We start from the raw sequence: 12,312 nt of genomic DNA on the forward strand, positions 1-12,312 counted from the left end.
GGAAGTTGGTTTCCAAACCCAAAAGTGAACCATGTCCAAATGGCATTTATACTGCCCAAATGATATATAGCACTATGTTAAGCCATGAATCAACCTATATGGTCTATTTGTCATGTATGATGAGGGAGAAGTGGTACTCTGTTGTTTTTTAACGATTTTTTGAATAGTGACCAAAATGACCAGGGGCACGGGTGGAGGGTGCTCCCTACCCAACGGTAGACCCCGTGTGCATTTAAAAAAAAAATGTGCTCCTGGTAACCCATTCCATTTACCAGGCGCACGGCTGTCCATTTGCAATATGTTTCAATGGGTATTTACCATCACAAATTTGACATGCTCAAAAATACTACAGAAATGCAAAATTGACTGGCCCGATGACCATTGGGATGGCCGGGCAGTGATAGTGGTTCCTCTCCATCGCTCGTTGTTTTGATTTCATCATGTTCATTTGGTGATGTTTTTTCAATGTTGATTCTTTTTGCAAATGTACTGATCATTTGCAATATGTTTCAATAGACATTTACCATCACTAATTTGACATGCTCAAAAATACTTCAGAAATGCAAAATTGTCTGGCAGTGGTTCCTCTCCATCGCTCGATGTTGACATGAGAGACGTGGGACTCTCGTTTTTAACGATTTTTGAACAACGTCCAAAATGACCAGGGGTGCCCCCTATTGGATGGACACGGGTGGGAGGTGATCCCATCCCAACCATAGACACTCGCTCCCACCTAAAGGCATTAAAAAACACTTAAAATATGCTCCTGGTAACCCATTCCAATAACCAGGTGCACGGCTGTCCATTTGTAATATGTTTCAATGTGCATTTACCATCACGAATTTGACATGCTCAAAAATCCTGCAGAAATGCAAAATTCACGGGCCAGATGAACTCGGGATGTCCGGGCAGTGATTCTGGTTCCTTTCCATCACTCGTTGGTGTTGATTTCAGAATGTCAATTTGGTGATGGTACCTCACTGTTTAAACATATTGAAAATGGACAAAATTCAGCCAGCAAGTCACCGTCCGTCAGTCAACTAGATATCATTCTGACACCAAACTGATACAAACTGACACCAATCCCACTTTTTCCAACTCATTTAGAAGCCAACTATCACATACTTCAGAGCAGGCCCAAAATTCACAGTGCCTTCAGTTTAAACCATAATAAAAACATTAAACATGTAGTTACGTTCTAGCTGCGGGTCCAGCTCTGACATTACGTGTGAGGCGACCCCGAATACCAAGTTTCAGCTCAATAGGTCATTTGGAGCTCGAGCAGCGACCCAAATTTTCAGTGCGTTGCTACAAGGTTCTTGAATAAGCTTTCGGACAGAAACGTTAGGCTCCGTCTCTACGGGTCAAGGCGGTTTCAATGCACCTAGTCTTGTGACTCTGGGATTTTTCTAAATGTCGTCATTTTCGTGATGGTCAAAAATTTATTAAAATGGTCTCTTCATTGTAGACTACCTGTCTTGTTCCTCAGACAACCCTGGTCTCTTCAGTGGTCAGTGTAGACTACCTGTCTGGTTCCTCAGACAACCCTGGTCTCTTCAGTGGGTCTAAAGCGCTGGCTCTGACCCAGCCTTCACACAGGTGTTTGTTTCCTCCCCGCCCTTTCTGATGGACAACTCAACACACATCTAGGTCCTCCCCCAACCCATTATCTCATTGGATAGCATTGAGTTAGATGCGTTGTCAACCATAATTTTGTCTGGTTTGAATCTCCCCTACAGCTCGGCCCTGCTTTTGCACAGGCGTTTACTACTTAATGGAGAAATGTATTCAGCCAGAACCAGATATGCAAACGTAGGAGGCGAAGGCCAGATCCAAACCAAACATGGACACAACACATGTTCTGTAGCAATGTAACATTAGGTTAGTCTGTGGAGTGGGTGGGGCTTGGGGTAATGGGGGAAGCTGTGGGATTAACGCTGTTCATCATGTTCAATTCTGTAACTTTCAGAGTGTCAAAAATGGAAAACTACTCGCCTTACAACTCATAACAAGTCTCAGTACTCCCCCATAACTTGTTCTCATTGGATAGCATTGCGTGGGCATCATTCTGTCTAAAGCTCTGCCCCACCTCACGTCATGGACACATCTATTGGACCAGTGTGCTCCAAGGGGCCGAATCAGACTCAGGAAACGTATGTCCTTTTACGCCTTCTGTTTTTTATTTATTTATTTATTTAACTCTCATACAATCAGATGAGTTGACTGAGAACACGTTCTAATTTACAGCAACAACCTGGTGAGGAGCTACAGAGGACAGGAAGGGGGTAAATAAGCCAATTGGAATCTGGGGACACCGGGGTGATGGTTTGAGGGCCATATTGGGAATTTAGCCAGGACACCGGGGTGATGGTTTGAGGGCCATATTGGGAATTTAGCCAGGACACCGAGGTGATGGTTTGAGGGCCATATTGGGGATTTAGCCAGGACACCGGGGTGATGGTTTGAGGGCCATATTGGGGATGTAGCCAGGACACCGGGGTGATGGTTTGAGGGCAATATTGGGGATTTAGCCAGGACACCGGGGTGATGGTTTGAGGGCCATCTTTGGGATTTAGCCAGGACACCGGGGTGATGGTTTGAGGGCCATATTGGGAAATTAGCAAGGACACCGGGGTTAACACCACTACTCGTGTGCCAAGGGATCTTTAGTGACCACAGAGAGTCAGGACATCCCATCTGAAAGACGGACAAACACTGCCTAGTTTCAGAGTAAAACCAGCAGTGGGCTTTTGATTGAACAGATGCTCAGTTTATTCAGATTTACTCAGTGGTGTTTTATTTATCTATTTTTATTCCAGCCTATACAGTATAGAAGCCTGTCTCTGACTCCTTCCTTCATATACAGGCCTATACAGTATAGAAGCCTGTCTTTGACTCTTTCCTTCATATACAGGCCTATACAGTATAGAAGCCTGTCTCTGACTCTTTCCTTCATATACAGGCCTATACAGTATAGAATCCTGTCTTTGACTCTTTCCTTCATATACAGGCCTATACAGTATAGAAGCCTGTCTTTAACTCTTTCCTTCATATACAGGCCTGTATAGTATAGAAGCCTGTCTCTGACTCCTTCCTTCATATACAGGCCTATATAGTATAGAAGCCTGTCTCTGACTCCTTCCTTCATATACAGGCCTATATAGTACAGAAGCCTGTCTCTGACTCCTTCCTTCATATACAGGCCTATACAGCAGAGGTTCATGTCTAATAGGTCAACTGAGGACAAAGGGAACGGGGTTATGTTCACACTGCACAGTCATTCCTCTACTTTTGCATGTCAATGATCTGTGAAAAGAGGTTGAAGTTTCCCCTAGGTACAGATCTAGGATCAGCTGGTCCCTCCACCAATCCTAACCTCCACCATTGACGGGGACAAGACAAAACTGACCCATGATCATTATCTATTTACAACTTCACCCAACTCCAATAAGGAGCTGCATTTGTTTGCAGAATGATGGACACACAGGTGTTCAGCCTGGACATAGTTTAATATTCAGGAAGCAGAGTTCATCACTACAGATAGTAGTATGAGATACTTCCTGTCTGTAACAGCACCAGGAGCAGCACTCTATCCATCAAGGACAAGGTGGTAGTGATACATTTAACTAGACAACATTTTATTTACAAAAGTCAGAGAACGATCAACAAGAGTTTCCACAGTTCAGATTTGATTGGACCATTTATTAAAGTATGAAGAACAACAAGGAACCATCAAATATAAACAACCATCTTTAACTGATTCAGGTTTACGTTTCTAACAGGAACAATAATCAGTAAAGTTCACTTCAAGGTTCAATCTGGGATTGGTACGTCCATTTTAAGACTGTTAAATTAATGATATTAAGCCATTTATACAGACGTTGATTCTTGAAGAATATGACTTTTAATTCCTCATGACCATAGCCCTTTGTTTTGGTTCATCAGGTCACATGACTTAGATTTTAACCTTTTTTTAAAGCTCTTTCATCAAACTGTCCCCCTTTTTATGTCAGATGGTCATGCCAGAAGACCGGACTGTAGGGGGCGACTTACAGTCAGTGTGTTCTACTAAGGTCAGTATGACATCACAATAAACTACCACATATTACAGTCATTGTGTTCTACTAAGGTCAGTATGACATCACACTAAACTACCACATATTACAGTCAGTGTGTTCTACTAAGGTCAGTATGACATCACACTAAACTACCACATATTACAGTCAGTGTGTTCTACTAAGGTCAGTATGACATCACACTAAACTACCACATATTACAGTCAGTGTGTTCTACTAAAAATCAGTATGACATCACACAAACTACCACATCATTAATATTAGTGTGTTCTTAAGGTCAGTTGACAACACAATAAACTACCACATTTTACAGTCGTTGTGTTCTACTAAGGTCAAAACATCAGAGTAAAACCACTATTACAGTTTAGCATAAATAAAAATAGGTTGAAAAGAGAAACAAAGAAAACATTCATTAATATTACTTTTCATTTAACAATTTAACTTGGTTAACTATTTTTCTCAAGTGTCAGTACAGCTAGGAGATGGCAAAACAGTGAGAAAAACTCAAAAATAATAAAAATCATTTATATTACTACTACTAGTTTAGATAATTTAAAAAATTTAACAATTTCTACAAAGAGGAAAACAGTCAGTCAGAAAATAATATTACAAATTATTTAAAGTATTTTTAACATAATATGTAACCGTTGTAGATTATTCAAAAAATATGGTTTCTTACTTTTAAATTCCGAGACAAATGTTTTGTTGTGTCCTTTTTGTTGTTGTTTGAAACCCAGATCACCTCTTTAATTCCCACAACTTCTATTCTGCCCCTTTTCTGTTCTCATTGGATCCGGGATTGTACAGATTGGATTGGTTGGGTTTAGTAATGAGGAAAATATATATATTGCCAGAGCCTTGCCAGTGGGCACAGAATGGTAGAATCAATGTTGTTTCTTCAACAAATAAAATCAACATGACGACATTAAATCAAACTGGAAAACTGATTGGAAGTCAACATAAAGAAGTCATCAAAGTTAACGAATTTCGGGAATGTTGGTATTTTTGTCACCCAACTTATAGTCCAAATCCAATTACTCAAATTGTAAATCAAAAAATTAGACATTTAACTGATGTCAGTGCCCAGTGTGACCTCAGCCTCAGGGTCCCCTGACACAAGGCAGTTTCCCAGACCTGTGGAGGAAGAGGAGGGGCTGAACAAACCCACTGACAACAGTGATAGAGTAACAAATGGACCATCCCCCCAATAACTCCACTGATTCTATAAAATGATAACTGACTAGGAGAAGAACCAGTGGGAGGTACATGACAAGCATAGACACGATGATCATTGAAATGATCCTGAAGGCCCTCAGCTTCATGTTGTTCATCCCTTCCCCCTCTCTCTCTCCTTCCCCCGGACCAGGACGTTTCAGAGCCCAGAGAACAGCCAGGCAGCAGAACAACATCACAGAAACAGTAAGCAGGTTTAAAATCAAAGTAAATATCTTCCACCATGCAGATTGGTATTTACCAAGCAGCTTTGCAAAGCAGAACCCAAGCACCATCATCCAGACAACACCACAACACCCCACCCTGTATCTCAGGGGTTTGTACTTCAGGAAGGTTACAGGGTGGACCACCGCCAGGTAGCGCTCCACACAGATACAGCACTGGAACAGAGGACGACCAAAGAGGTTGAAACCGGTAAAGAATGTCCCAACGCTCCGTAAAACGTCATTCTCTAGGAGGAGTTGATGAACAATAAACATCAGATTGGACAGGATGGAGAGGATCTCAGACACAGCCAGGTTGAGAGAGAAGAAGTCTGAAGCCATCGTCCCTACAGCTCCGGTCACTATCAGCCACAGGATGTAGACATTGGTGGGGAGACCCAGGATGAGGTTGATGGAGATGGCAGCAGTGTACAGAACATACTGGGTTGATACTGGAAAGGAAGGTGGGGAGAAGACCAGGATGAGGTTGATAGAGATGGCAGCAGTGTACAGAACATACTGGACAGACTGGAAAGGAAGATGGGAAGACCCAGGATGAGGTTGATAGAGATGGCAGCAGTGTACAGAACATACTGGACAGACTGGAAAGGAAGATGGGAAGACCCAGGATGAGGTTGATAGAGATGGCAGCAGTGTACAGAACATACTGGACAGACTGGAAAGGAAGATGGGAAGACCCAGGATGAGGTTTATAGAGATGGCAGCAGTGTACAGAACATACTGGACAGACTGGAAAGGAAGATGGGAAGACCCAGGATGAGGTTGATAGAGATGGCAGCAGTGTACAGAACATACTGGACAGACTGGAAAGGAAGGTGGGGAGACCCAGGATGAGGTTGATGGAGATGGCAGCAGTGTACAGAACATACTGGACAGACTGGAAAGGAAGATGGGAAGACCCAGGATGAGGTTGATAGAGATGGCAGCAGTGTACAGAACATACTGGACAGACTGGAAAGGAAGATGGGAAGACCCAGGATGAGGTTGATAGAGATGGCAGCAGTGTACAGAACATACTGGACAGACTGGAAAGGAAGGTGGTAACACTTTATAATAACATTCAGTTAGTAAGACATTTATAAGACATTTACAAACAGTTTGCTAATTAATCATTATTCACACATTTCAATCCCTTATCAATGGTTTATTATTGGATGTTATTATAACTTTTTACCAGAAGGTGTTCAGAGAAGGAGGAGAGGAGAGTAGAGTTGCTGTCTACAGAGGTGTTCATCTCTTCTCAGTCGTTGGGGTCTGTGAATGTAAGAGACAAAACATTTCGATTTTGAAATAAGTGAATTTGTCCAAATACAATATGAAGAAAATATTGTCTCTTGAGAGTACACTACCTGTCACTACCTGGTCTCTTCAGTGTTCAGTGTAGACCACCTGACCACTCTTCAGTGTTCAGTGTTCCTCAGACAACCCTGGTCTCTTCAGTGGTCAGTGTAGACCACCTGTCGTGTTCCTCAGACAACCCTGGTCTCTTCAGTGGTCAGTGTAGACTACCTGTCGTTTTCCTCAGACACTCCTGGTCTCTTCAGTGGGTCTAAAGCTCTGCCTCTGACCCAGCCTTCACACAGGTGTGTATTTCCTCCCCAGCTTTTCCGACGAAAAACGCAACGCAAATCTAGGTCCTCCCCAAACCCATTATCTCATTGGATAGCATTGAGTTGGCTGTGTTGTTAACCATAATTTTGTCTGGTTTGTGATGGTGCGTCTAAAGCTCGGCCCTACCTTGGTGTGTGTTAGTTAATGGAGAAATGTATTCAGCCAGAACCAGATATGCAAACGTAGAAGCTGAAGGCCAGATCCAAACCAAACATGGACACAACATGTTCTGTAGCAGGGTTAGTCTGTGGAGTGGAATGTGATTGGGTGTAATAGGGGAAGAGGTGTGATAAACGCTGTTCATCATTTTCAATTGGTTGACAGATCTGTAGTTGTGTTTGGTTTGAAACCATGCTGGACAACGCAAAGCAAATCTAAACCCCACCCCCTCAGCACTTGCCCTCATTGGACAGTTTTTACGCATCATTTAGTCTGGTTTGAATGTGCTCTAAAGCTCGGCCCTCCCTTCACACAGGTGTGTGTTACGTCATGGAGAAACCTATTGGGTCAGTTTGCTCCAAGGGGCCCATCAGACTCAGGAAATTTATTTTTTACACCTTTTGATTTAAGACCTTCTCAGTACTTGTTATTCAGACTTACCATATACAGGTGAGTAACCAGGTTTGAGGGTATGTCTACCGTTCACACACTGAATAAATGTCAATACAATCTCAGAAAACACAGCCACTGGGTGGAATAGCAATAGCAGTTTTTCTTCAATTTGTTTTTCTAAAGCAATCCCTTTAAATACTGTTTACCTTTAATTAGAAATCAGCACAACATTAGAATGTAGCCAATGGAGAATGAGTTCAGTGAAAGAAAGCCATCAAAACTAATTCATCTCCATTTCTGAACCCATGCATAGCTAAAACAATGGATAGATGTTGACCTAAGAGTTGTGTAAAGTCGGTAGAATCTTGATTCAAAGCTGTAATGGCTGCCAAAGGCGCTACCACAGGCAAAACTCCAGTCTCAACGTCAACAGTGAAGAGGCGACTCCGGGACGCTGAAATACCAAATTAACTGGCCTGATGAACACAGGATGGCCGGGCAGTGATAGTGGTTCCTCTCCATCGCTCGTTGTGTTGATTTCATCATGTCCATTTGGTGATGTTTTTTTCACTGTTGAATCATATTGCAAATGCACATGCATTTGCAATATGTTTCAATGGGCATTTACCATCACGAATTTGTCATGCTCCAAAATCCTGCAGAAATGCCAAATTAACTGGCCCGATGAACACAGGATGGCCGGGCAGTGATAGTGGTTCCTCTCCATTGCTCGTTGTGTTGATTTCATCATGTCCATTTGGTGCTGTTTTTTTCACTGTTTAAATATATTGCAAATGGACAAAAGTCACCAGCAAGTCACCGTCCATCAGTCAATTAGATATCATTCTGACACCAAACTGATACAAACTGACACCACACCCACTTTTTCCAACTCGTTTAGAAGCCAACTATCACATACTTCAGAGCTGGCCCAAAATTTACCACGCCTTCTCTAGCTGCGGGTCCAGTTCTGACATTATGTGTAGGCCTATGTGAGGCGACCCCGAATCCCAAGTTTCGGCTCGATAGGTAATTTGGTGCCTGAGCAAGACCCTAATTGGTGCTGAAAATCCACTTTTTTTCCATGCCTTGCTACGGGGTCCTTGAATGAGCTATCGGACAGAAATGTTGGGGTCCGTCTATATGGGCCGAGGAGGTTGCAATGCACCTAGTCTTTTCGTGATGCAAAAATGAATTGAAGTTATTGCAAATATACGAGGCTGTTTCTCGGTCCGAGAACCTTCTAGAGCCAAGTAACTCACCACGCACCATCGACCTAAGGTCTAGAACAGGTTTCTAAAGTTTCAGAACTCTAGGTCTGATGGTTCTTTTTTAGCTCGAACAAAAGTAACTATTGCAGGCACCGTCTGTCTCTACGCACCCCAATATGTCCCTCCTTCCAAGCTGTGTGTGTGTGTGATTTAGTTTTTATTAGAAATTTTATGGGAGAAATGACTGATTTACAGTTCATGGGGGTTGCCTAATCACACATATGAAGTTTTGAAAAAATCACACCTTTTAACCCTTCGAAACAGCCACTATGACACCATTTAAGGCACTTCCGGTTGGCACAGGAAGCTGAAAGTGAACACATTTCCTCCTTGGTGTAGACAATTATAGAATTTTGAGTTTTAAGTCTTTACGTTAAGAACTGACTTATTTACGGAGGGTTTAGTGAGTGTGTGTTATTTCAGAAAATCCCAGAAAATCTCAGAAATCTCTCAGAGCTCCGAAGCCACTTTAAAAAGATTCGTATGAACACGCTGCAACTGTATCTGTAACTGTTTTTTTTTTTAACTATTTTTGAACATCACCAATTTGACATTGTACGATTTCTCTTAAATGACGATAGATAAATGGCTGGTTCTTTTTTTATTGACACCGTACGTTCCTTTACTTTAATGTGAAGTGGAAAAATTATTGCTCTATTTTCATTTTGGACCTTTAATCCCAGAAAAATGGCCATAACTCAAAAACCGTTGAGGCCTAGACGCCATCTTGTTCGGGGCCAACTGCTCATTATGCAAAACCTATGCTTACCAAGTTATCGGTTTCGAAATATTTTCCGTTAAGGAGATAAGGCAACGTCGTGATTCGTGATGTTTTGTACATTTGCAATATGATTCCATTCGCCCTTTTGCGGGATTTACCGGGACAGCGGAAAAATGACCAAAATTTGATTATTTTATAAAACGGAAACCGAATGTCCGAGAGAGTTCGTTTGATGACTTCATGGAAGATCTGGCCCTGCCGCACGGCCCGACGCCATCCGCAAATTTTACAAACGTTTTCAGGCACGTCTAGTTAGGGACCGTACATTTGCAATATGGACTTTCTCACTAACCATATGGCAAATGTCAAAATGTTCCCTTAAGGTATGGAAGGTCAGTCCCATGCATCCACATCTATATCCATGAATTTAAGAGCGATAACATTTATACAGCCCCATCCCTCAGATGTTTACTACAAAATGTCGTGTTGCAGGAGCTTAACAACAATGTGGCTGTTTGGTTTGAACCCTTTACTTCCCCTTCAACTATGTTAACAATCTGAATAATGATCCAACAAGATTAATTCACACAGTGCCATTAACAGTGGTAAAATGTAATGACGATAACAAAAGTATTATGAAATAATATTGAAACCTGAGGTAGGAAACAGTATAATATGTTCAAAAGAATCAAAACAGAATGTCAGATATACAGATAAATGTGGGCTAAATCAGAGTCACACAGAGTGATTCTTGGTGGTCTTTAAAAATCTACTTTGAAACTAAAGTATCCACCTCACACACATGGTTCTGGGCTTAATCAAAATAAGACACCTGTACCATGTCAGATATAGAGATGAAATGTATTACATTTTGAGTTTTCATCACAATATTGCAGTTTATATACATCACAGAAGACTGAAATATAACCAAACTGTTAGACATAGAAACACCAGATTTTCAGTGTTTCAAAAAATACATGTTTATTAATTATTCAATTATGAAAAATATTAATAACATTACACCCATGAGGCCACTAGAGGGAGATTTAGTCATTTGACTACAGGAAGCGGCTACAAAAGAGAGAACCCTAAAGATTCGGCACATCTTGTGTTTCTATAAAAGCCATGCAACATGTTAGGGATAGTTTCAGTGTCCCTGTGGTAATGCCTGAGATGGCCTAGCACTGATGTCCCACTGTAATAATACAATAAAATAAACAATTGTTTCAGGTAGGGTTCAAAAGGAAATTGATTTCCCCAAAATTATCAGGTTTTCATGCTCATTCCCTTCTGATTCTGGGAATCTTCCAACCGGGATATCTGGAAAACCTTGGGATTCTGGGAAAGTGACAAAATGTTCCAACTGTAATGGCAGGGACGATAAATATACATGTTTCCTGTGTAATTTTATTCCATTACTACTAAAGACACACATCATTATTGACATTTAGAGCATTTAGATTTCAGGTAGAAATGCTTCATGTTTAGGGGAGCTATTCTCAGGGTCCCCTGATACAGGCCAGTTTCCCAGCTCTGTGGAGGTAGAGGAGGGGCTGAACAAACCCAGAGATGATTATGAGGGAGAAAGAGATGGAGAGAGCAAAGTAGAAGTCGTTGAAGTTCAGGTACCCTTGGAAAGACACAGTGACCATGATAGGAAGAACACTCACGACCACAGACACTAGAATTACCAGAATGATCCAGAAAGCCTTTCTCTTCATGTTGTTCATCCCTTCCCCTCTCTCTCTCCTTCCCCCCGGCCCGGGACGTCTCAGAGCTCTGAGAACAGCCAGGCAGCAGAACAACTCAATGGAAAACACAACCAGATACTGAGCCAAGTAAAAGTAATAGAAGGTGGTTGAGAAAGACATGAACAACGCAGCAACACAGAACCCAAGAACCACCAGCCAGACAACACCACAACACCCCACCCTGTACCTCAGGGGTTTGTACTTCAGGAAGGTTACAGGGTGGACCACCGCCAGGTAGCGCTCCACACAGATACAGCACTGGAACAGAGGACGACTGACAGTAAGTAAACCCATAGAGAAAGCCCTGGCAGGCAGGAACAAGCCATTCAACAGATAGTAGTCCAGCAAAGCCAAGAGATTGAATAGACAGTAGATGATCTCAGACACGGTCAGATTGAGAGAGAAGAAGTCTGAAGCCATCGTCGCTACAGCTCCGGTCACTATCAGCCACAGGACGTAGACATTGGTGGGGAGACCCAGGATGAGGTTGAGTAGGTAGGCGATGGTGAAGAGATATTTGGTCTGGTCCCTGTAGTTGTTTAGGTTGTCCAGGGTAGAGGAGGGAGAGGAGTCGTTCACCACAGAGGTGTTCATCTTCTCTTCAGTCCAATAGAACTAGAATGACAATTGAACTAGAATAGAACCCACGGAATGACAGAGATGTTCTGTGATCTTTTGGGAGTTCAGGGTTCGTGTGATGACAGATAAAAATGGTAAGAAAGAATTAATGTCAGAGAATCCTTTGCATTGTGATTCAAAATGACATACGTCACAAATGTTACCTAACCAACCAGAGGGAAAGCCTTATTACATTACCTTCACATGTCACCTTTCATTTCCTATTTAGCTTTAAAATATAATATTTCAGTCAAC

The 12,312-nt window shown here is 42.0% G+C and overlaps 2 protein-coding genes across 2 annotated transcripts; both read right to left on the reverse strand.

Moving 5' to 3' along the window:
- Window positions 1–5,176: 5,176 nt before the first annotated feature.
- Window positions 5,177–6,767, reverse strand: LOC135561980 (C-C chemokine receptor type 8-like). The gene is made up of 2 exons (XM_065004514.1): window positions 6,708–6,767; window positions 5,177–6,040 (listed from the first exon to the last, which is right to left on the reverse strand). The coding sequence occupies exons 1-2, from the start codon at window positions 6,765–6,767 to the stop codon at window positions 5,177–5,179; spliced, it is 924 nt and encodes a 307-aa protein (XP_064860586.1).
- Window positions 6,768–11,187: 4,420 nt separating this feature from the next.
- Window positions 11,188–12,033, reverse strand: LOC135561981 (P2Y purinoceptor 4-like). The gene has a single exon (XM_065004515.1). It carries the CDS (start codon window positions 12,031–12,033, stop codon window positions 11,188–11,190), a length of 846 nt encoding a protein of 281 aa, XP_064860587.1.
- Between the last annotated feature and the right edge of the window lie 279 nt (window positions 12,034–12,312).

This window comes from Oncorhynchus nerka, linkage group LG18, assembly GCF_034236695.1.
Source record: "Oncorhynchus nerka isolate Pitt River linkage group LG18, Oner_Uvic_2.0, whole genome shotgun sequence".
NCBI classification, from domain to species: Eukaryota; Metazoa; Chordata; class Actinopteri; order Salmoniformes; family Salmonidae; genus Oncorhynchus; species Oncorhynchus nerka.